The sequence below is a fragment of the Gossypium arboreum genome, chromosome 6, assembly GCF_025698485.1.
Source record: "Gossypium arboreum isolate Shixiya-1 chromosome 6, ASM2569848v2, whole genome shotgun sequence".
In the NCBI taxonomy this organism is placed as follows: Eukaryota; Viridiplantae; Streptophyta; class Magnoliopsida; order Malvales; family Malvaceae; genus Gossypium; species Gossypium arboreum.
This window is the reverse complement of record NC_069075.1, coordinates 61097017-61123926: the sequence shown is the minus strand read 5'-3', so window position 1 is coordinate 61123926 and position 26910 is coordinate 61097017. Positions and strand designations below refer to the sequence as shown.

The following is a 26910-nucleotide window of genomic DNA, read 5'->3' as shown; positions in this document are numbered from 1 at the left end:
GGAAGCTCGAAAAGTTGATGAGGAGTTGCTTGCAAAACGGGCCGAGTATGTTCGAACAAGGGATCGAGTTTCAAATCGATGATGACGATTGTTTGAGGTTCAAAAGTCGTCTGTGTGTTCCAAAGAATTCGGAACTTATTTCGATAATTCTAAATGAAGCCCATTGTAGTCGAATGTCAATCCACCCGTAGTACTAAAATGTACAATGACCAAACGCCAATTTTGGTGGCCCGTATGAAACGAGACATTTCTGAATTTGTTTCAAGGTGTCTGTTATGTCAACAAGTGAAAGCGGAACATCAAGTGCCATCGGGATTACTTCAGCCGATCATGATACCCGAATGGAAATAGGATCGAGTAACAATGGACTTTGTGTCTGGGTTACCATTGACTCAGAATAAGAAAGACTCGGTTTGGGTCATTGTTGATAGACTGACCAAGTCTGCTCATTTTATCCCTGTCCGCACGGATTTTTCACTCGATAAGTTGGCAGAATTATACGTCTCCCAAATTGTTCAATTGCATGGGGTACCTATTTCTATCGTGTCGGATAGAGACCCAAGATTTACGTCGCGGTTTTGGAAGAAATTGCAAGAGGCTTTGGGTACCAAACGCATTTTAGCAATTGCTTTTCACCCCAAATCGATGGTCAATCCGAACGGATAATTCAAATACTCGAGGATATGTTGAGATGTTGCATCCTTGAGTTTAGTGGTGCATGGGAACGGTATTTACCCTTGGTTGAATTCGCTTACAACAATAGCTTTCAATCAAGTATCAAGATGGCGCCTTACGAGGCTTTATACGGTCGTAAATGCCGCACCCATTATTCTCGGTGAACTTAGTGAAGGAAAAATCTTCGGGGTTGATTTGGTTAAGGATGCCGAGCAAAAAGTTCGAGTAATTCGTGAAAGTTTGAAGGCTGCTTCGGATCGCCAAAAGTCGTATGCGGATTTGAAAAGAAAAGATATTGAATATCAGGTTGGAGACAAGGTATTTCTCAAAGTCTCACCCTGGAAGAAAGTGCTTAGATTTGGCCGTAAGGGCAAATTCAGCCCGAGGTTCATCGGGCCATATGAGGTATCCGAATGAGTCGGTCCAGTCGCGTATCATTTGATTTTGCCCCCTGAGCTCGAAAAGATTCACAATGTTTTTCATGTCTCGATGCTTCGACGATATAGGTCTGATCCATCGCACGTAATTGCTCCATCTGAGATTGAGATTCAGCCTAATTTGAGCTATGAAGAGGAACCGGTTCGCATTATGATGCGTGAAGTAAAAGAGTTGCGCAATAAGAAAATCCCGTTAGTGAAGGTGTTATGGCATAAACACGGAATTGAAGAAGCCACTTGGGAACTTGAGGACTCTATGAAAGAGCGATACCCGAGCCTATTTACCGGTAAGATTTTCGGGGACGAAAATTTCTTAAGTGGGGGAGAGTTGTGACAGCCCAAAATTGACCCTAGTCGGAAAGTGGTTTCGGGACCACGAAACCGAGTCTTATAAATAATTAATTGTTATATTCTATGTTTATGATGTTAATAAATGCATGTATGAAAGTTTCATGCATTAATTTGATCATTTCTATGTGAATTTATTAAAATGGACTTATATGAAACATTGTAGAAATGTGATAGGTTAATCTATGAGGACCTATTAAAGCATGTAGTGAAAATAGTGGTTTTGCATGTCAAATACTCCTTTTCTTATGCATAGTGGCCGGCCATGATGGAGCATATATTACAATATGTGGTAAATTTCCATGAAGTGGTCATTATTTTATGTAAAAGAAAGGAAATAATAAAAGAAATAGAAAAGAAAAAAAAAAGTGTGTGTGGATGCCTTTCCCCCCATTTGCCGTGAATTGAACAAGAAAAACAAAAAAAAATGCTCATCCTTCCTCAAATTTCTTTCAATTGCCGTGAGTGAGAGAGAGGGGGGGGGTTTGGAGAAGCTTGGCCATACTTGCAACTAGAGTGAGATTGAGAAGTAAATTTGTTTGATTTAGCTCAAGAGCAAAGGGGAACTAGATTGGATAAAGGAAAGGAGAAAGCAAACGAGTAGCCGATTTGGAACCGTTCTACCCCAAACAAGGTAAGTCATTAAGCACGTATTTGATATTGCTTAAATGATTGTAAAATTTATGCAATTGTGTTTAATGGGATGATATATATATATATATAAATGAAAATGTATGTGTATGGAGTGATGACATTTGTTGAATGTAAAAGAAATAGTGAAATGTGTAGAAAGTTTGCTTTCGGCACTAAGTGTCTGGCAATACGTGTACGGTGACGAGATCGGCACTAAGTGTGCGTGCTGGAAATATATGGCACTAAGTGTGCGTGCTGGAAATATAAGGCACTAAGTGTGCATGCTGGAAAAATATGACACTATGTGTGCAAGCTGGAAAATACTGCACCTTTGGGTGTGCGAGCTCGGAGGGTATGGCAATGTGTGTGGGCTTAAATTACGTGGCACTAAGTGTGCGAAATCGAGTAGTAAGCACTGTGTGTGCGTACTCTATATATATGGAGGGTGTGTCTCCATTGAATTGAGTATGGACAGCGGATAGGGTAAGTCGTCGAGCTCATGACGAATAGAGAATACGTTCATGCTTGGGGTTGAACTTGATAAGCCTTAAATCTATGTGATGATTGAAATTGTATGGTTGTGCTGGAAAATGAGTTAATGTGTAAAAATGCTTCGATTATCTTGTTGTGTAAAATATGAAATGTGGATGTATGATTTGGTGCGAGATTGGACCGAAAGGTCCGAGGTATTAAGGTATAGATTCGATATGGATGAGTACCTAGCCTCGTTTGTTGTACATGTTGTAGTAACTTTATCGATGGATTGATGAATGCTTATGACTTACTGAGTTGTAAACTCACTCGGTGTTTTTCTTGTCACCCATTTTAGGTCTCTCGGACTCGTATTGTTTATGTGATCGGGACCGTCGCTGAAGTCATCACAACGGCTGAAATCTTGTGGTATTGTTTTTGTTGTTGAAGAACATTTGGCATGTATAGGCTATTATATTTTGTCGAATTGTGGGTTGTAAACTTTAAGCCATGTGAAAATGGCCTATGTGGTCGTCGAGTGGGATGCTAGAACCTATATCCACGAGTCTTAGAAACTCTAATTTTGATAAGGTGGCCATAATTTGTGTCATGTATGATGGATGATTAAGGCCAAGGAAAGATTCATGAAATTGGCATAGTCTACTGCAGTAACTGTTGCGGACAGCAGCAGTGAGATGAGATTGAAAAATCACTAAAAATAGTAGAAGTAGAATTAAATAGTGAGTAAATTATGAAATTGAACCTTGATGAATCTATTTTTATATGGACGAAACGAAACGACCATATGAGCAGTATACTGAGAAATATTAAAGTTCTCGTGAGACAGGGCCAGAACGGTTTCTGGGTCCCCTGTCGCGACTTTGAAAATTTTCCATAAATTATCCAGAAAGAATTAGGAGTCATGCCTTATATGTACAGATTCCATTTTGAGTCTAGTTTCATTAGAAACAAACGGCACCAGTATTAAAGCCCTGTACAGAGAGATATCCAAGTTGTAACGCACGAAGGTCAGAGCAGTCAATCCCGGTAACATGGGTGACTTTAACTAAAAAACTGTACCAATTGGCCCAACCAAAAATTCTAAAAATAAATCCATGGATGGGTATATGAGTCTAAATTCAGGGAAAATTTACGAAACCAGTTTCCGAGTTTTGAAACTCGAGATATGATTTTTAAGGCGACAGTGATGCAGTTTTCCAGCCTGACTGGTAATGTCAAATTGGTTGGTATTTTGAGAGGATTTGGCCGTTAACCCCTCGTGTCTGACACCGGCGTCGGTCACGAGTTAGGGGTGTTACAGTTATTTGTGTATGAATATAAGAGTTGGGATTGTGAAGTAAGCATGTCTTTGAGAAATTGTGCATATGAATTATTGTTTAGCTACTTGAATGCTATGCTTTGGTTGTGTGTATATTATGGCTCGAAACTTACTAAGCATAAATTGCTTACTCCGTTTCTTTGTTTCTCTGTTTATAGATTTTGCTCGTTAGCGATCGGATTCGGGATCATAGAAGTTGAAGTCAACCACACTATCAAAGCCCTTTTGGTACTCCTTTAGTTGAGTTTTGGATATGGCATGTATAGAACTACCCTCGGTTGTTTTAAGTACTTGTGATGTATATGTATGCGACCATGCGAAAATGGTTCGTAATAGTGGAGTATGGAATTAGACCATTTGTGGTTTGTAATTATATATGGTTTCATGATGTGATTATGGATTGGAATGGGAGTGTTGGTCACATGATCAGCCATTGGAATGGCTAAATATGATCATATGTGGACCCATGTATGGCAAGACTATAGTTGGCCCATGGAGACTACAAATTAGGTAAAGCCTACCTTAAAAACAGATGCTGCCAGCTGCAGTGACGTGGATGTGGAAAATCACCAAAATTTTTAGGAATGGTGTTAAATAGTGAATAAATTATGCGATCGAACCTTGATGAGTCTATTTTCATATGAAAGTAACGAAACGATCATATGAACAGATATACGAGAGATATTAAAGTTCTTGTGAGACAGGGCGAACGGTTTCGGGTCCCCTGTCGCGACTTTGAAAATTTACCATAAATTATCCGAATGAATTAGAAGTCATGCCTTATATGTGCAGATTCCGTTTTGAGTCTAGTTTCATTAGAAACAAACGGCATTGAAACCCTCTGACAGAGATATTCATGTTGAAACGTCATGAAGGTCGGTAGTCGACCCACGTAACATGGGTGACTTTAACTAATAAAATGTACCAATTGGGCCGACCAAAATTCTAGAAATAAATCCATGGATGGATATATGAGTCTAAATTCATGGAAAATTTACGGAATCAGTTTAGAGTTGTGAAACTCGAGATATGCTTTTAAAGGCGACAATGACGCAGTTTTCCAACTTGCTCGGAATGTCAAATTGGTCGGTGCCATAAGTGGTTTTGGCTTGTTAACCTCGTGTCCGACAACCGCAACGGTCTCGGGTTCGGGTGTTACAATTTTATTGGTATCGAGCTACTTTTTAGTCGATCCTAGGACTACCGTGATATGTTTGGGGTCTAGCTATACATGCCATTAAGTGATAAATTGATAGTGTGGTGATTTCGACAATTTGAGTTTGTGTTTATTTATAGCAATGGATCCCGATCCCAACCGAGCAATAGCGATGATGTGGAGAGTGTGGCGCTTTGCTCGCGCAAGAGACAAATGTCGCGGACTCTCAACCTATTGCCAAGAATCCGAATGATGAGGCTAAGCAAGCCTTTTATAGTGTGATGAATGATTGGTTTAACCAATATATTCGAACTAACACTACTGTTCCACAACCTCCATTCCCGACTAATGCAACCCCAAGACCTACAATACCTCCGAATCGACCAAATAAGGTCAAGTAAGCCCCAAATGATGTAATTAAGTAAACATGGGGCCACCAATTCAAAGCTACGGATAGCGGCGATGCCGAGCAAGCTGAATTTTGGTTGGACAACACTATCCGGTGCTCGATGAGCTATCTTGTACACCGATGAGTGCTTAAAGTGTACCATCTCCTTGCTACGCGATTCCGCCTACTATGGGTGGAGTACTCGACTTGTTGTGCCTAGAGAGCAAGTAACTTGGGAGTTCTTTCTAACCGAGTTCAAAAAGAAGTATATCGATCGAGATTTATGGATCGAAACGAAAGGAATTCCTTGATCTTAAGCAAGGTTCCATGTCGATTCACCGACTACTGAACGAAAATTTGTGAGGCTTAGCCGACGCTGCTGAAAGTGCATTTCTTCGAAGTCGTGATGTAAACGCTCAAGATGGACCGAACGATGATATAAGTCGTATGTTGGCATTTTGGAAATCCGAGAGTTTGTGGCTCTTGTCGAGCGAAAGCGTGCAAAGCCGAGGAGCTCGAGATGGAGAAAAGAAAAGTGAAGTGGGAGCAAGGGAGTTTCAGAAGAGGTCTTGGGAAGCCCTTCCCACACGTCATCAAAGAAATTTAGAGATGGCTTAGGCCGGTCTAGAGACATTTCGCCTTTTCTAGACGAGACCGCGATCGACCCTCTATGGGCACGCTGAGTCACTTGATCGCCGATGTTGGCAATGATCGTCGAGATAGAACGGAGTGCCAATATTGTGGCAAGTGGCATTCTAGGAGTTGTAGATTCCGTGACCGCTCCTGTTACAAGTGCGGATCAGTCGATCATTTCATTAAGGATTGCCCGAGTTTATCTGAACAAAACGTAAATCAAAGTGGGAACCCGGGTGCTACCACAACTCGAGGTGGGCCACCTAGAAATATGGGCAATGCTAGTGGCGGTCAGAGAGGATCTAGAGATGCTACCATCAGATCCGAGGCTCGTGCTCCTGCTAAGACTTGTGCCATACGCGCACGTGAGGATGCTTCCTCGCCAGATGTTATTACCGGTACTCTTACTCTCCTTTACACTAATGTGATTGCTTTGATTGACCTTGGTCCTACCCATTCTTATATATACGAAACCTTAGCATCCAGTAAGACTTTGCCCATTGAGTCTACTGAGTTTGTAATTCGGGTGTCAAACCCCTTGGGTCATTACGTGCTTGTCAACAAAGTGTGTAAGAAAAGTCCCCTAGTATTTCGAGGTTCTTGTTTTCCGCGGACTTGTTGCTTTTGCCATTTGACTAATTCGACGTTATTCTTGGTTTGGATTGGTTGACCATGCGATGTGGTTGTAAATTGAAAAGCAAGACCATTGATCGAGGTGTCTGAATAACGAGATAATTCGGGTTGAGTCTACGGACTTAAAAGGGTTGCCACCGTAATATCGACAATGTTGGCCCGTAAATACGTAAGAAAGGGTGCGAAGCATACATTGCGTATGTTCTAGATGACAAGGAGTTAGAAAAGAAACCCGAATCAGGTCGATGGTTTGTGAATACCGGATGTTTTCCTCAAGAATTGCCGGTTTACCACCGCTCGGAAATAGAGTTTGGCATTGAATTGGTACCGGTACCACTCCAATTTTGATAGCTCCGTGTCGTATGGCACCAACGGAATTAAAGGAGTTGAAAGCTCGGTTGCAAGAATTGGTGAATAGAGGTTTTGCTCCCGAGTTTTTCACCTTGGGGTGCACCAAAGTGTTGTTTGTGAAAAGAAGGGTGGAACCATAAGGTCGTGATCGACTATCGTCGACTTAATAAAGCGGCGATAAAGAACAAATATCCGCTATCACAGAAGCGATGATTTGTTCGATCAACCAAGGGAGCCTCGGTGTTCTCGAAAATGGATTTGATGAATCGGATCTTGGACCATATTTGGATCGGTTCGTAGTCGTGTTCATTGATGACATCTTGGTCTATTCAAGAAATGAGGTTTGAACATCTTTGAACACCGAGGTTAGTCTTGCGAATCTTATGGGATAAGCAATTATATGCTAAGTTCAAGAAGTGTGAGTTACGGTTAAGAGAGGTTAGCTTCTTGGGACATGTGGTATCTACATCGGTATTCGAGTCGATTCGAACAAAATTTCATCCATACTTAATAGGAAGCCTCAGAAATATTACCGAGGTTCGAGCTTTTGGGGCTTGCCGGTTATTACCGACGATTTGTAAAAAGGTTTCTCAACGATAGCCATGCCAATGACGGTTACTCCAAAAGGATGTTAAGTTCGAATGGACGGAGAAATGTCAGAAAAGTTTCGATTAACTGAAAACTTATTTGACTGAAGCCCCAATTCTAGTGCAACCCGAATCTGGCAAAGAGTTTGTCATCTATAGTGACGCCTCCCTACTTGGGTTAGGTTGCGTATTGATGCAAGAAGGTCGAGTTGTGGCCTATCGTCGAGGCAATTAAAGCCACATGAGAAAAATTATCGACCCATGGTCTCGAATTGGTCGCCATCGTATTCGCCTTAAAGATATGGCGACATTACTTATTTGGTGAGAAGTGCCATGTGTATTCGGATCATAAAAGTCTCAAATATTTGATGACTCAAAGAGACTTAAATCTGCGATAAAGACGTTGGCTCGAGCCATTAAAGGATTATGAGTCGGTCTTTGACTATCACCCGAAAGGCGAATGTGGTGGCGGATGCCTTGAGTTGTAAATCATTATTAGCTTTACGAAGCGATGAACGTGCACTTGTCCGCTCGATCCGACAATGTGTTAGTAGCTGAATTGAAAGCCAAACCATTATTGATACGTCAAATTCGTGAAGCTCGTAAAGTCGACGATGAGCTGGTTGCAAAACGGGCCGAGTGTGTTCAAACAAGGAATCGGAGTTTCAAATCGATGATGACGATTGTTTGAGGTTGAGAATCGTCTGTGTTCCAAAGAATTGAACATATTTCGATAATTCTGAAAGAAGCCCATTGTAGCCGAATGGCAATCCACCCGGGGAGTACGGAAATGTACAATGATTTGAAACGTCGGTTTTGGTGGCATGGTATGAAACGAGACATCTCCGACGTCGTTTGAGGTGTTTAATATGTCAACAAGTGAAAGCGGAACATCAAGTGCCTTGAGATTACTTCACCGATCACGATACCCGAGTGGAAATGGGATCGAGTCACAATGGACTTTGCATCCGAACTGCCATTGTCAGCGAGTAAGAAAGATGCGATTTGGGTCGTTGTAGATAGATTGACTAAGTCGGCTCACTTTGTCCCCGTAAGTACGGATTTTTCAATGGACAAACTAGCCGAATTGTACGTTTCTCGGATTGTGAGATTACACGGGGTGCCTTTTTCCATCGTGTCGGATAGAGATCCAAGATTTACCTCGCGATTTTGGAAGAAGTTGCGAGAGGCTCTGGGTACGAAGTTATATTTCAGCACCGCCTTTCACCCCCAAACCGATGGTCAATCCGAGCGGATGATTCAGATACTTGAGGATATGTTAAGATGTTGCATCCTCGAGTTCAGTGGTTCATGGGAACGATATTTGCCTTTGATTGAATTCGCTTACAACAATAGTTTTCAATCAAGTATTAAGATGGCACCTTACGAGGCCTTGTACGGGCGTAAATGCCGTACACCATTGTGTTGGACGGAGCTCGGTGAAAGTAAAATTTTCGGGGTGGACTTGATTAAAGATGCTGAACAGAAAGTGATAGTGATCCGTGAAAATCTGAAGATAGCCTCCGATCGTTAGAAGTCGTACGCGGATCTGAAGCGTAAAGACATCGAGCATCAGGTGGGAGATAAAGTGTTTCACAAGGTTTCGCCTTGGGAAAAGATACTCAGATTCGGCCGTAAGGGCAAGTTGAGCCCGAGGTTCATTGGGCCATATGAGATATCCGAGCGAGTCGGTCCAGTTGCATATCGTTTGATTTTTTGCCCCCTGAACTTGAAAAGATTCACAATGTCTTTCATGTTTCGATGCTTCGACGCTATAGATCTGATCCGTCGCACGTAATTAGTCCATCAGAGGTTGAAATTCAATCCGATGTAAGTTATGAAGAAGAACCGATTCGTATCCTAGCTCGTGAAGTGAAGGAGTTGCGAAACAAAAGGGTTCCGTTAGTAAAAGTGTTATGGCTCAAACACGGATGGAAAAAGCTACTTGGGAACCCAAGAGCCCTATGAAAGAGCGTTACCCAAACCTATTTACCGTAAGATTTTCGGGATGAAAATTTCAAGTGGGGAGAGTTGTGACACCCAAAATTGACCCTAGTCGGGTGTGGTTTCGGGACCACAAAACCGAGGCATAAAAATAATTTATAATTTATTTTGATGCCTATAATATGTGTTAATTCATGTGTGACATTTTGATGTTTCGATTTAGAGTTATAAATGTGAATTTCACTAGAAAGGACCTAGTAGTAAACTTTGAAAGTATGATGGGAAATGTGTGATGACTAGTCGATAATGCATGCAAAAATAAGGATTTGCATGTCAAATTCCCCCTAACATGAAGTGGCCGCCATGACAAGAGGGTATGGGCTAAACATGTCATGAAACATGTTTTGTTGGTGCATTAGGGTGAAATAATAAACAAAGGTGTATGGGTGATAAAAGAATGAAAAAAAATGTGTGTGAGTGTGGTATTCTCCCCTTGCCGTGAGTTGAGAAAGAAGGAAGAAAAAAAATTGTTGTGTTCATCCTTTCTCATCTTTTGGCCGAAAATCATAAGGAGGAAGAAAGGGATTTTGCTCCATTTTGGTTTAAGAAGAGAACTAGAAGGAGATTTGGCCATACTTGTACCAAGATTAAGGTATGTATGAGGTTGTGTCATGAGTTTCATGCATGTTTTAGTTGCTAACTTGATGTTCATGTTAGCCCATGGTTCAAATCCTTGTTGTGCCATGGAAATGGTATTTGGCCAAGGTTGATATTGTGTTAAAGCCATTGCATGCTAAATGTGAAGCTTGTTGATGATGCATGTAATGAAGGATTGACTACTCTTGAAATTTCTTTTAGTATTCTTGAGTAGGACATTGAATTCTTTGTTTAACCATGACCAAAGTTAAAAGGGTATGGTTGTGATGTATTCGCCATGGTGCATTCATGAGCATGATTTATGCTTGTTACTTGATTGGTAAAAATTTGTGTTTGGATGGGTATGAACCCCTTGAGATTGACCTTGCACCTATATGTGTGTATATGTTTGCACATGATGTTTTGATTATGAAGTGTTTATAAATATGTTTATTTAAAGAAGAAAATGTTGAAGAATGGTTGTGAAATTGCAAGTACATTCGCCTAGTACACATATGATGTGAAAATCTTGGAATTTATTGTTGATTTGGTGCAAGAATGACTAAGTATAATCGGCCATATGAGTGCTTGATGCTATATTATAAGTATTGAGCTACAATATGTAAAGCATTAGCTAGTAAAATGTGTGCCATTCATGTGTGGTGTTAAACATGTAATTGGCCTCAACATCAACATGCATAATCGGCCATGAATGAGTGCCTAAGAGGTTGTGTTGTTCGCCATGAGTAAGCATGTTGAAGGCTTTGTGTGTTGAGTCGATTCATGAATTCCGTACTTATGTGACTTTAATGTCTAGTGAATATATGTGGGCTAAGTGCCTTGAGTTCTTCTTTTCGATACTCAAATGATTGAATCAAATTATTTGTTAAATTAAGCTCAAGAGCAAAGGGGGACCAAATCCGATAAAGGGAAGGAAAAAGTAGTCGAATAGCCATCGAATCGCTCGACAACATCCGAGGTAAGTTTTCGAGTATCGAAACTTAGATTTTGATTCGATTGAATGAAGTAATAAGCAATCGAAATTGTGCCCTTGTATATGGCCATTGAGCCGAAATGATATTTTGATTAAGTAAAATGTGCATAAAAGTTTGTTATGAAATTGAAACAAAGATGTGAATGAATGTGCGACCAGTGATATCCGGGCTAAGCCCAAGGCAATTGTGCGACCAGATATCCGGCTAAGCCCAAGGCAATTGTCTGCGAGCTATGATATCCGGGTAAGCCCAAGGCAATTGTGCGAGTTGTGATATCCGGGTTAAGTCCCAAGGCATTTGTGCGGGTTACCATAACCGGGCTATGTCCCAAGGTGTTTTGAGCAGTAGGTATATCCGGATAAACTCGAAGGTATGTGATTTGAAATTTATAAGCTGCTGGAAAATTTTCAGTTAATGCACTTGTGAAATTCCCAACAACAAGGTATGTTTTGTGTGTGCTTTGCACACTATGAGTAAGTGTGTATGAATATTCGCTCTAATGATAAATGAGCTATCGGCATTAACTAGGCCGTTATTTGTGTATGAAAATAAGAGTTGGGATTGTGAAGTAAGCATGTCTTTGAGAAATTGTGCATATGAATTATTGTTTAGCTACTTGAATGCTATGCTTTGGTTGTGTGTATATTATGGCTCGAAACTTACTAAGCATAAATTGCTTACTCCGTTTCTTTGTTTCTCTGTTTATAGATTTTGCTCGTTAGCGATCGGATTTGGGATCATAGAAGTTGAAGTCAACCACACTATCAAAGCCCTTTTTGGTACTCCTTTAGTTGAGTTTTGGATATGGCATGTATAGGACTACCCTCGGTTATTTTTAAGTACTTGTGATGTATATGTGTAGGGCCATGCGAAAATGGTTCGTAAAAGTGGAGTATGGAATTTGACCATATGTGGTTTGTAATTATATTTGGTTTCATGATGTGATTATGGTTTGGAATGAGAGAGTTGGTCACATGATCAGCCATTGGAATGGCTAAATATGATCATATGTGGACCCATGTATGGCAAGACTATAGTTGGCCCATGGAGACTACAAATTAGGTAAAGCCTACCTTAAAAACAGATGCTGCCAGCTACAGTGACGTGGATGTGGAAAATCACTAAAATTCGTAGGAATGGTGTTAAATAGTGAATAAATTATGTGATCGAACCTTGATGAGTCTATTTTCATATGAAAGTAACGAAACGATCATATGAACAGTATACCAAGAGATATTAAAGTTCTCGTGAGACAGGGCCAGAACGGTTTCTGGGTCCCCTGTCGCGACTTTGAAAATTTACCATAAATTATCCAGAATGAATTAGAAGTCATTCCTTGTATGTGCAGATTAATTTTTGAGTCTAGTTTCATTAGAAACAAACGGCATCAGTATTGAAACCCTGTACAGAGAGATATTCAAGTTGAAACGTGCGAAGGTCAGTGTAGTCGACCCCTGTAACATGGGCAAATTTAACTAATAAACTGTACCAATTGGGCCGACCAAAAATTCTAAAAATAAATCCATAGATGGATATATGAGTCTAAATTCATGGAAAATTTACGGAATCAGTTTCCGAGTTGTGAAACTCGAGATATACGTTTTAAGGCGACAGCGACGCAGTTTTCCAGCTTGCCTAGGAATGTCAAATTGGTCGGTGCCATAAGTGGTTTTGGCTTGTTAACCCCTCGTGTCCGACACCGGCAACGGTCTCGGGTTCGGGGTGTTACAAAATAAATCTTCATTCTGGGTATCATCAGCTGAGAGTTAAAGAGACTGATGTGTACAAGACAGCATTCAGGACTCGTTATGGTCATTATGAGTTCCTAGTGATGCCGTTTGGGCTGACAAATGCACCAGCTGCCTTTATGGATCTGATGAACCGAGTGTTCCAGCCTTATCTGGATCGGTTCGTGATAGTATTTATAGATGATATCTTGGTGTATTCGAGAACTGAGGAAGAAGATGATGCGCATCTTTGTGTTGTTCTGCAGGTTTTGAGGGAGAAGCAGTTATATGCTAAGTTTAGCAAATGTGGCTTCTGGCTACGCGAGGTGACATTTTTGGGTCCCGTGGTTTCTCCTGAGGGGGTTAGGGTTGATCCTCGAAAAATCGAAGCTATTCTGGATTGGAAACCACCTAAGACCTTATATGGGATTCGAAGTTTTCTAGGTGTGGCTGGATATTACAGACATTTTGTGGAGGGGTTTTCACCGATTGCTGCACCTGTGACTAAGTTATTGTGTAAAGGAGTACCATTTGATTGGTCTGATAGGCAGCAAGAAAGTTTCGAGAAACTAAAAAAGGTTTTGACTGAGGCCCCTATTTTGATACAACCAGAATCTGAGAAAGAATTTACTATTTTTAGCGATGCATCACACGTTGGTTTAGGTTGTGTGTTGATGCAAGAGGATAAGGTGGTTGCTTACACGTCTCGTCAGCTTAAAACCCATGAAGCGATTACCCTACACATGACTTGGAGTTAGCCGCGATGGTTTTTGCTCTAAAATCTGGAGGCATTACTTGTACGGTGAGAAGTGTATCATTTACACTAATCATAAAAGCCTTAAGTACCTCCTCACTCAGAAACAGCTGAATCTTAGGTAGCAAAGGTGGATAGCGTTGCTTAAGGATTATGACTGCTCAATTGAATACCATCCCAGTAAGGCTAACGTGGTAGCTGTTGCACCGAGCCGTAGGGTTGTAGCTGATTTAAGAGCGATGTTTGCTCATCTCAGCTTGCTTGATGATGGTAGCTTGTTGGCTAGACTTCAAGTTAAACCAACATGGACTGAGCAGATTAGGGGTAAGCAGTTACTGGATGGGTTACTGGTTCCTCGTTTTCGACAAGTTGAGAATGGGGAGATTTCAGATTTTGGACTTAATAGTGATGGGGTACTGTGTTTTCGTGGGAGAGTCTGTGTACCGAGGGATTTGGATCTGAGGCAGTCTATACTACAAGAGGTGCATGGTAGTCCTAATGCCATGCATCCTGGCGGAAACAAGTTATACCGAGATCTTCATGAGTTGTACTGGTGGCCAGGACTTAAGCGCGAAGTTACCGATTTTGTAAGTAAGTGTTTGACATGCCAGCAAATTAAGGCTGAACATCAACTACCTTCAGGCTTACTGCAGCCAGTTAAGATTCCACTTTGGAAGTGAGAGAGGGTAACCATGGATTTTGTGAGTGGGTTGCCCTTAACGCTTATTAAGAAGGATTCGGTATGGGTTATCGTGGACCGATTGACTAAATCTGCCCATTTTATACCGGCCCGTCCTGATTATTCACTGCAGAAGTTGGCTAAGTTATATGTGGATGAGATTGTGAGATTGCATGGGGTACCAGTTTCCATTATATCTGACAGGATCCTCGATTCACATCTCAGTTTTAGAAGAAATTACACGAGGCACTGGGTACAAGGTTGGACTTCAGTACTACGTTTCATCCTTAGACAGACGATCAGTCAGAAAGGGTGATTCAAATACTAGAGGACATGTTAAGAAGTTGTGTGATTGATTTTCGAGGCAGTTGGGAAGATTACTTACCGTTAGTAGAGTTCACATATAATAATAGCTACCAGTCCAGCATTTAGATGGCACCGTACGAAGCATTATATGGTCGTAGGTGTCGTACTCCTACGTGTTGGACTAAGTTGGGTGAGCGACGAGCTCTAGGGCCTGAAATAGTTTCTTATACTGAAGATAAGGTAAGGCTAATTCGAGACTGTTTAAAGTCAGCATCAGATAGACAGAAGTCGTATGCAGACTTGAAACTTAAGGAGATTGAGTACTCTGTGGGCGATTATGTCTTTCTTAAAGTCTCACCATGGAAGAAGATTCTGAGGTTTGGGCGGAAAGGCAAGCTAAGCCATAGGTTCATTGGGCCTTATCATATACTGAAGCGTGTGGGACCGGTCACCTATCAACTTGAGTTGCCTCTAGAGTTGGACCAGATTCATGATGTATTCCACATCTCCATGCTAAGTCGTTGTCGCTCTGATCCCACACATATAGTTCTAGTCGAGGAAATCGAGGTTAGGCCAGATTTGACGTTCGAGGAGGAGCAAGTGCAGATTTTGGATTGTGAGGTTAAGGTGCTGAGGAGGAAATCTATTCCACTGGTTAAAGTGCTTTAGCATAATCACATCTCTGAGGAAGCCACATGGAAGTCGGAGGAGGCTATGCGACAACAGCACCCTCATCTATTCTGATCAGGTAAATCTCGAGGTCAAAAATTTTTTAAGGGGGTAGAGTTGTAACACCCCAAAAATCTAGAGTTTTAATTTTGTAATGTTTCACATAAATGACATGTTTGCTTTACTGGCTTGGTGATTTGAGTGGGTTTGGGAGTGTTTGAGAAGCCTGGGTTCAAGTCTTGGCTTTTACAAAATTTTTAGTATTGCTCTTAAATGAATCTGGACATTGTCATATAGGCCTTATTAATATTAGTGCTTGTTTTATGACACAAAGAGTGCATGTGGACTAGTGGCAAGGTGGCGTGTTGCTTTTGCTGAGGGACTTGAGTTCGAGTCCTGGGTTGCATAATGGAGTAATTATTTTGCTGTTGAGCTGGGTAGGTAGTGGAGTTGGACTGAGACTCTAGGGTAGAATTGATCATGAGAGTTTGATTAGAGTTTGAATAGGTGTTTGAGGGATTTGGGGAGAGATTTTAGGAGAAGAATATGAGAGTTGAGGTGTGGGGTGGTTGTTACCGAAAGAGGGACTCTTCTAGTGCCAAATTCGGTCATAGGCAAGGTAGTGCCAAATTTGGGGTAGTGGCTGTGTTTCTTTTCAGCTTTTGCCAAGGGGTTTCTTTTTGTTTCTTGCGTTTTTGGGAAGAGGCCAAATACTGCTTGTCTTTCGGGTATCTTTTTTTTTCGTATTACAATTGTTGGTGCTTTCCTTGACCATTTGGTTCATCTTGCAACCGGCATCTTTTCCTTTTTTTAGGGGGTTCTCCTTCTTGACCGATTTCTCCTATCATCACTTCCTCTCTCAACCTTTTTCTTCTTTTGCCGAATATCTTTCCTCTTATTCGCATCTATTTCTTTTCTCTCTTCACCCTTATTTTGCGTTTGGTGCATTGGCCGATTGGTGCCGGTAAGTTCTGTTGTGTTCCTTCATCGTCGGCTCCTTCCTAGTTGCCTTCATTCATAGTATTCCTACATTTCAGTGCTACTTGAGGAGTGAAGGGATTCTCAAGAGATTGTCGTAGCGTTCAAAATCTAGTGTTTATCATTCGACTATAGGTAATTTAATCCTTGAATATCGTGGTGCACTTCGTGTATGCTTGGTAGTAGAAGGGTTGGCCGAATGTCTTATTTCCCTTTATATGATTTAGTATTCCTCATAAGGATGTTTTTGATTCAAATCGTGTGTGTATACGAAACCTTCATTGATGGTCGACTTTGGTAGTGGAGGTCCTTGACAAGGAGTGTTGATCGCTAGTTTAAGGAAGGTGGGAACCCTACTCGTTTAATCAAGGTAAGTGTATGGTGCGATTGGGGTTTTGTGTGTTGATAAAAGGGTGTTAATCCTATTGATTTAAGGACTAACAATAGATCATATTTGGATCTAGGTTGAGACGCGTGGAGACTGGCGTTCTTCTCCCAAAAAGGTGTGTAATCACACCCCCTTTTTACTGTAAAACGGGAAAAGCTGAACTACCGAAAAGCTGAAAAATTGAAAAGCCGAAGGTACGACGTTTGAGGCACACGAGCGTGTAGTTTCTAGTGTGGAAAGTCAAGCCCACGAATCATGGGCATAAGACTGTAGAGGCCACTATGGGCGTCTTTATGGGTTTAGGCCGCTCCAGGTACGTTGGGCCAAAATAGGCTGTGTAGGCCCAACGGGCTTGTGGCTCCACATGGATAAGTTCCACAATATATGGTAATTACTGGACTGGGTTGTATAGTTCGCATGGTCGTGGTGAGTTTTAGGCTTGATGGGCCACACGGGCGTGTTGGCCTACTTGGGCCGCATAATGGGCCTTGAGCCCATTTACACTGTTAGGACCGTAAAGGTTACACAAGTTGCTCAAGGCGACTGTAGACCTTCTGATGGATCGAAAAGTGTACCTAGACCACAAGACAGGTAAAATGACCAAAATACCCCTATAGGGGAAAATGACTATTTTACCCCTCAATGGTGAATGACTGATTGTGCTATGATATAACTGTTCTTTCTAAGCATGACATTCTGTGTACACGTATGATTTATGACATGACATTCTGCATGGGGTTGGGATTTTGTTAAGGAGAAAGTGTACTGTTATTAGTGGCTCTGCCACATATACTGATACTGGCAGCTTTGCTGCATTACTGTTATTAGCAGCTTTGTTGCAATAATATTATTGGCAGCTTTGCTACGTTATTGGTGTGTTGGCTGGGTGGGTCGAATTTGTCCTCACATGGTGTGTTGGTGGTACGGAGTGGTGTGTTGGCTGGATTGGGATGGGTTGCATTACTGTACTATTTTGTTATGTATTGGGCCACGGCCCATTCTGTACTATTTCTGAATAGGGCTCGGGCCCAGACTATTACTGTATGTTGTATATTGACTGACTGATAGAGGATTCCACACCGAGTTTTTGTAAACTCACTCTTTCTCTTCAACTGTACAGGTAATCCCCAGCTTTAGGCGATTTGGTGCTACGAGGGTCTCGGAGGTGGCCACATGGCTGCAATTAATTTACATTTGGTTTTATTTTTACTTAAGGTTTCGTTTTGGGTTTTTGTTTTGTAATAAAGCCATTTATGGGTTATAATTTTTAATTGGTCTTTTATATATTCACTTAAAAACTGCTAGTTTAAAGAATATGTGTTTTCAAAATAATAACTGTTTTTTGAAAAACACGTTTTTCAACTCCAAGGTTTTAAGTGCTCCCGCAAGGCTTAAATAGTTTAGCATATCAACGACAGTAAAACTGGTAAATTTTTTTGACAAGAGGATTTGGTAACAGCAAAGAACCTAACACTCTAAAGTTTCCGTAATGACACTTCGATGTGACACGCCGGATTCGGCCATAACGTCTGGGTTGGGTTTGGGGTGCTATAGTTATTTATGACTATTGAAGGGAGCTAATCATCCATGCTTGGATCTGATTCAGTTTTCTATATAAAATTTCCTAAAGTCCATTCCTTTATATTATTCTATTTTATACAAAAAATCTTTCTTTATGCTTAGTCATAATGTAATTGATTTAAAGAACTAATTAGCTTTATTTGTGCCTAGGTTAGGATTGATTTGGTGCTCGTCTCCTTTGGGTACAATCCTAGAAGTATTCACCTACTTTTTTTGTAACTATATTACAACCTCACTTGACTACTTGCATATTTTGCATTTTTTATGCAGGAGTTTTACTCTGGATATTGGAATGCCCAGAGGCGATCATTGGTAATTTCCATGAGAAATCGTTTGTTCTCATAATCAACCTATTAGAGTATGCCCAAAGACCAATCATGAGATGATTGTAATTTTAACACTCCTAACCCGTATCTGTCACCAGAATAGGGTTACAGAGTATTACCGAAAACACATAACTTAAAACATTCAAATCCAAACATTTCATAAATCATAGTAGATTTATTCAAACACTTGCACAATGTCCCTTATTTAAGCCTTCGAGGAATTAGAAACACTTTAGAAATGATTTGAGACAAAATTAGAAACATTTTGAATTTCATGAAAAAAGATAGAATTTTTCATACTACAAGGGTCATACGGCTGTGTGGCCAGGTCGTGTGACTCACACGACTGAGGCACACACCCGTGTCTCAGGCCGTGTGGACATTCGAAGTAGGGACACAGAGCCATATCCCAGCCTGTGTCCGTGCCCATATAACTCACTGCCTTGGATCACATGACCAAGCCACACGCCCATGTGCTAGGCCGTGTAACTGCCTGACTTGCAACCCTTTGAAACCTACAGGGGACACGCAGCCGTGTGTGACACACAGCGGAGACACACGCCTGTGTCTTAGGCCGTGTGGACAAGAAATAGTCCATTTTCAAGCCATTTATTTCACCCAAAACATGCTCACACTTACAAGCCATTTGCACCTATTTAAAGCTTTCAAAATGTACCTAAAATATGCATAATCAAGCTAGATCGTAACGATATTTATTCATACAACCAATGTGCCCAAAAAGGCATCTCAATCACAACAACCAAACATGCTTAAATAATTGCATAATCTAGCCATTGACTAACCATACATTTCTAATCCAATTTCCTTACCAACTTACCACATTGATCACATGCCAAAAACACATTCAAATAAAATAAAATGGTCACAAAAACATACATCCACTTGACCATTCGATCATCAACCATCTAAGCACCAAAATGCCAAAATATTATCAATCATAAAACCACATATATACATGGCAGCATGAAAACTAGCTCGACAACCAAAATGCCATGTTTACAAGCCAAACATAATGGCTATTTCATCAAGCACAACACACCTATACATGCCATTATAACCATGACTCAAAAACATCAAAATCTACCGATATAGGCAAAGCATAGTGTAATAGGTCTTCGACAAGCTTCTTATAATCTATAAAAACATGGAAAATAACACAAGTAAGCATATAATGCTTAGTAAGTTCATATGATATCAAACTTAACTTACCATTGCATTACATAACATTAAAAATTATTGTGGCATAATCCAACCAATAACTTGGCCAAAGCTTAAACATCAACACAAACATGTTAGCACATTTGAACACTTACCATATCCTTCTAAATTCATGCCCATTAAACTAGTTAGAATACTATTGGATAAATAAGATAGCTCACATGAAGTGTGCTAAACATATAACCGTATTCTGTCCTTTCCTTTACATATATGCTCACACGAGCTACGAAAAGAGCATGCTCACATGAGTTGTGAAAAGAGTATGCTCACACGAGCTGTGAAATGGGCCTGCTCACACGAGCTGTGGGTCAAAACGTAGCTACATTGTAACACCCCTTACCCGTGTTCGATGCCAGGACAAGGTACGAGGCATTACTGGACTTAAACATACACATACAAGCAAAAACCGGGCCATAAAATTTATTTTAATTCAAAACATTTCAAACACATGCACGTCATCCCTTATTTAGGTCTACAAAGCCCAAAACATACATCGATATTGATTCAGGACTAAACTGAAAACTTTGAGAAGTTTTAGGAAAACTTAGAAAATTTTCCCATGAAATAGGGTCACACGCTCGTGTGGACATAGGGACACACCCGTATCCTCAGGCCGTGTAACTCTCTGTTTATGACGTCAGCATGCAAATCGAACTACACAGGCCACACGCCCGTGTCTCCAGGCCTTGTCCCTCACACGGTTGAGACACACGACCGTGTCTTAGCTCGTGTGGCCAACACTCAGGCTATTTTCCAAGCCTTCTTGTTTCCCATAATCCCTTACAGCCTTATGCATATCAAAGTCACAAATCATGGCATATTTTAGTGATTAAACACCCTTTAGTAAGACACATTCATAACATTGACATGTCCTCTTACATGTAATGCACCTACTCATAAAGTACCAAGTCTAGATTCAATAATTCATATTCGTAAGACCCGTATTTTTGGTGACCACTTTTACCATTATGCTAAGTTACCAACTTATCCCTTGGGTTCTCATATTCAACCATCGTCATGTTGTTTTTATAACATACAATTACTACATAGCTATGATAACCTCAAAAGGTCATAGAGCATACATCCAACGCACATGTCATATTACCAACCATGCATGGTAACCAAACATAATCACATCATAAACATTAGACATAACATGAATAGCTAGATTTACAAACCCTAATCAATATGAGCCACATCTCATGGCCATATACATATAACTTAATATAAGCCAATACATTTGGAAAAAAATAATAATAACACATTCCATATAACTAGATCCCTGTACATACCACTCACTCGGAAACGCTAACATATGTATCAATACTCCAAATGTAATAGCTTGATAGTGTGATGCTGCCTGTGACAGCCCTATAGTGACCCTAGTCGGAAAGCGGTTTCTGTAACAGCCCTAATTTGACCCTAGTCGGGATGTGGTTTCGGGACCACAAAACCGAGTCATAAAATTTAGTTAAAATTTTATTTGCATACCTTATATGTGTGGTAGTACTAGTATAAAAATTTGGTGATTCAATTTTTATCTTAGGAATGTGAATCTTGCTCGAAAGGATTTAGTTGAGAGACTTAGAAAGGTAAATAAGTGAGGACCAAATAGTATGGAATTATGAAAAGTTGGGTTTGCATGTCAAAATGCCCCAAACTAAGTTGAGTGGTACCAAGCATGGCTTCATCTTTCCAAGATCATGTTGTTATAATTATTTAATGTTGGTAAGATATTAAAATAGAGGAAATAAAGATTAATGATAGGAAAATGAACAAAAAAAAAAATAGGTGTTCATCCTTGCTACCTCTTAGCCGAAAAACCAAGTGAAGGGAAAAGAGAAAAGCTTTGGAGAAGTCGGCCATACTAGTATCCAAGTTGAGGTATGTTGGAGTTATTCCTTTAAATTCATGTGTATTGTTGGTTGTTAGTTTAAATTCTATCTAACCCATGGTGGGATTTGGGGTTGTTGGAGAGTTGGGATTTGACAAAAAAAATTAGTAGATACCTTGATGCTATTGACATGTTAGTTGTGTGGATGAACTAAGTTGCTTGTTATGTTAGCATGAAAGTGAAGATGTTAGTCATTTTGTTGGAGGTGCCAGAAGTTGGGACTAAGAAGGGAGGAGTATTCGCTAACATAGTTGAAAGGGGATGTTGCCGATATTTAGAATTGGGTTAGGGAGTGGCCATAATGGGCATAGAGATGTTGAACCTAAGAAATGTAGCAACGCAAATTTATATGATATCACAAATGGAGGTGAAGCTATGCTAGATTGGAAAAAAAAAAAAAGGGTTGGTCAAGTGTGCATTAGAAGAATTTAGGTGTTTAGATGATGTTATAGATGACACTATACATATATATATATTCGCCATCAAAGGAGTACATAGGTGAGGTTGAGTCAAATCTTTTTGTGCACAATCGGGTATGTATATATATATATAAGTATGCCCATTCATGATGTTACCTTTAATCATGTGTATAATCGACTAAATGAGTAATTAGTAAGAGGGTTGCGAATCTACAAATATACATATGCATGTGTAATTGAACTATAAATGTATAGCAAGATGATTAAACTAGTTTATTTATCTATTAAGCCCGAGAAGTTAAAGAAGGAGAAACAAGCAAGGGCAAAGCCAAGGACATCGAGTAGCCGGGTCGGAACCGTTATACTCAACGCAAGGTAAGTCTTTAAGCACTTGTTGTGAGAACTCCTTGAATAGATATTTTTCAGAGTGATTCTCCTATTTATTAATATGATTATATGTACAATTTGAATTTAGTAAATTGCTTTACCATGATGAATTGACATAAGGCACAATGTGTGCAAAGACTATGTGGCACTATGTGTGCCGATTGGAAGGTTGAGGCATGAGGCTATCTCAAATGCACTATGTGTGCGATTTACTATGGCACTATGTGTGCGATTTACTATGGCACTATGTGTGCGATTTACTATGGCACTATGTGTGCGATTTACTATGGCACTATGTGTGCGATTTACTATAGCACTATGTGTGCGATTTGCTATAGCTCTATGTGTGCGAACATAATAAGCACTATGTGTGCCACATTCGGTTGTGGAAATAAATTGTGCATGAACGAGGTAAGTGATTAAGTTACTAACTAAATATCGAAATTGGGATTGTACGATGTACGCATAAAATTATCTAGTGCATCGTTGTACCAACTTGAGGAAACGGATCCAAATCGATTGGGCTGACTTGGCGTTTGATTTGGTTGAAGGATTTGGCATGAGACCGAACCAAAAAATTTTAGAAATTGCAGTATAGTTTGTTATGGCTGGAAACATCTATTTTGTATTATTTGATTATTCACTTATGATTGTTATTGTTGATGGTAGAGTAGTGCTTATGACTTACTGAGTTATGTACTCATTTGGTGTGCTTATTTGTTGTTTATTTAGGTTCTTGATCCATTTTGCGTGCTCGGGACTGTCATCGAAGTCATCACACCGTCTAGCGACTTTTTGGTATCTTCTTCTTAGATGGTTTAAGAAAACATTTCGGCATGTATAGGCTATTATGTTTTGTTTGAACTTGGTATGTAAAATTTTGAATAGCCACGAAAATGGCTTATAAATGTTTTGAGCATAATGTTATAATCATTCGTATGTATATGCTCATTAAGAGGCATGGAAGTGTTTGGCAATGACCAGCCATTAGAATGGGTCATCATGCTTATATTTTGGACCATATATAAAAAAAAGGGTGGTGGAATCATAGAAACTATGTGTTAGAGAAAGTCTACCCTAGTAAATGATGCTGGCAGCAACAGTGACATGGATGTGAAAAATCACTAAAAATAGTAGGAATAGAATTAAATAGTGAATAAATTATGTAAATGAACCTTGATGAATCTATTTTAATTTGGAAGGAACGAAACGGTTATATGAGTTGTATATTAAAAGATATTTGGGTTTTAGTGAAACAGGGCCAGAACTGTTTCTGGATTCCCTGTTCCGACTTTTAAAATTCATTATAAATTAACCAGAAATAATTAGGAGTCATACCATATATGTACAAATTCCTCCTTGAGTCTAGTTTCTACAGAAATAAACAGCACCCGTATTGAAGTCCTGCACAGGTAGTTATTCGAGTTGTAACGCATGAAGGTCAGTGTAGTCGGCCCCTGTAACATGGGAGAGTTTAACTAATAAACTGTACTGATTGGCTTGACAAAAAATTCTAGAAAAAATTATGTAGATGGAAATATCAGTCTAGTTTCAGAAAAAAATTACAAAGCTGATTTTCGAGTTGTAAAACTCAAGTTATGATTTTTGAAGCGACTAGCACACAGATTGGCAGCTTGTCTGGAACTTCTCAATAAGTGGTTTGAGGTCTGTTGACACCTCGTGTTCGACTCCGGCGACGGTCTCGGGTTCGGGGCGTTACAATTTTATTGGTATCAGAGCCATGGTTTAGTCGGTTCTAGGACTACCATGGCACGTATGAGTCTAGCTATACATGCCTTAATGTTAATGTTTAAATGTGTGATGACTTCTGACGGTTAAAATGTTTTTTTTGTTGTTTTGATTAGTAAATGGATTTCACTTGGGTATCGGATTACAGTAATCCTCAAGGCACTTGATGTTCCGCTTTCACTTGTTGACATATTAAACATCTCAAACAAAGTCGAGATGTCTCGTTCATGCCATGCCACCAAAACCGATGTTTCAAATCGTTGCATCTTGCACTCCGGATTGCCATTCGGCACAATGGGCTTCATTCGAATTATCGAAATGAGTTCCGAATCTTTGGAACACACAGACGATTTTTGAATCTCAAACAATCGCATCATCGATTTGAAACTCCGAGTCCTTGTTCGAACACATCACTTCGGTTTGCAACCAACTCGTCGTCGATTCGAGCTTCAATTTGATGCATCAATAGTGGTTTATTCAATTCAGCTATAACACCTGTCGGATCGAGACAAGTGCACATTCATCGTGTAAAGTGAATAATGATTACGACTCAAGGCATCCGCAACCACATTCGCTTTCGGTGATAGTCAATGACCACTCATAATCCTTTAAATTCGAGCCAACGCCTTTGTCGCAGATTTAAGTCTCTTTCAATATTTGAGACTTTGTGATCACATGGCACTTCTCACCAAATAAGTAATGTCGCCAAATCTTTAATAATGATGATGGCAAATAATTGAGATCATGGGTCGGATAATTAACTGAGGAGGATGACAACTTCTTTGCCGATTCGGTTGCACTAGAATTAAGCCCGTCAAATAAGTTTTCGCTGATCGAAACTTTCTCGAATTATTTTCTCGTCCATTCATCTCGAACATCCTTGGAAAGAGTTTCGTCACCGTCATGGCTATCGTTAAGAAACCTTTACAAATCGTTTAATAACCTAAGAAGCCCCAAAAAGCTCGAACCTTAGTAATATTTCTGAGGCTTCCAATTAAGTATGGTTGAAATTTTATTCGCACGACACGAATTCGGCGTGATACCATATGACCCAAGAAGCTAACCTCTTAACTGTAACTCACACTTGCTGAACTTAGCATATAATTGCTTATCCCAGAAAATTTGCAAGACTAACCTCGGTGTTCAAAGATGTTCGGTCTCATTTCTTGAATAGACCAAGATGTCATCAATGAACACGCACTACGAATCGATCCAAATATGGTCTCAAGATCCGATTCATTAAATCCATAAATACCATAGGCATTAGTAAGCCCAAACGGCATCACTAGGAACTCATAGTGACCATATCTCATTCTCAAGGCGCCTTGGGCACGTCCAATCCTGATTCGAATTGATAATAGCCCGATCTCAAATCTATTTTCGAGAACACCGAGGCTCTTCAGCTTGATCGAACAAGTCATCGATACGGTAATCGGATATTTGCTTTATCGTCGCTTATTGTCGACGATAGTCGATGCACAACCGCATGGTTCCATCCTTCTTTTCAAACAACACCGGCGCACCTAAGGCGAAAACTCAAGCAGCAAAACCTCTATCCACCAATTTTAAATCGAGATTTCAACTCCTTTAATTCCGCATACGGATACGATACGGAGCTATCGAATTGGAGTGGTACCAAATTCCAATTATGCCAAATTCTATTTCCTAACAGTGGTAAACCCAAGAATTCTTCAGGAAAACATCCGGTATTCACAAACCACGCGCATGATTCGGTTTGTTTTTCGATTCCTTGTCATCGAAAGACGACAAGGTATTCGCTGACCTTTCTTACATATTTTCGCCAACATTGCCGATATTACACGGCAACCCTTTAAGTCCAGAGACTCAACCCGAATTATCTCGTTATTCACAAGACCTCAAATCGATAGTCTTGCTTTTGCAATTTACAACCGCATCGCATGGTCAACCAATCCAAACCAAGAATAACGTCAATTCATCGGACGGAAAAGCATCAAGTCCTACGAAAACAAGAACCTCGAACACTAGGGACTTTTCACACTTTGTTGACAAGCACGAATGACCCAAGGGGTTTGACACCGATTACAAACCTCAGAGACTCAATAGGCAAAGTCTTCATTGGATGCTAAGGTTTCACATATATAAGAATGAGTAGAACGTGGTCAATCAAAGCAATCACATTAGTATTGAAAAGAGTGAAAGTAATCGTAATGACATCCGAGAGGCAGATCCTCGCCATGCCAGATGGCATAAGTCCTAGCAGACCCGGTTTCTGGATCCGATGGTAGCATCTCTAGATCCTCTCGACCGCCACTAACATTGCCCACATTTCTAGGTGGCCACCTCGGCAAAGTAGTAACCGGTTTCCACTCGACTTACATTTTGTTCAAGCATCCTGCAATCCTTCATAAAGTGGTCGGCCGATCCACACTTATAGCAGAGCGATCACGGAACCAACACCCTCAATGCCATTTGCCACAATGCATAATTCGCCTCTCTACGATCATTTCCACCATCGGGCGATCGGTGACTCGTGGTCACAGGTCGATCGCGTCCTCGCCTAGAAAAGCCCGCGCTTCTAGACCGCTCACATCATCTCAAATCTCTTC

General features: G+C 40.3%; 1 protein-coding gene across 1 annotated transcript; it reads left to right on the top strand.

The window, feature by feature from the left end:
* The first annotated feature begins 13946 nt into the window (after window positions 1–13946).
* On the top strand, window positions 13947–14702 carry LOC108465231 (uncharacterized). The gene is made up of 2 exons (XM_017765551.1): window positions 13947–14294; window positions 14442–14702. The coding sequence occupies exons 1-2, from the start codon at window positions 13947–13949 to the stop codon at window positions 14700–14702; spliced, it is 609 nt and encodes a 202-aa protein (XP_017621040.1).
* The last annotated feature ends 12208 nt before the right edge of the window (window positions 14703–26910 follow it).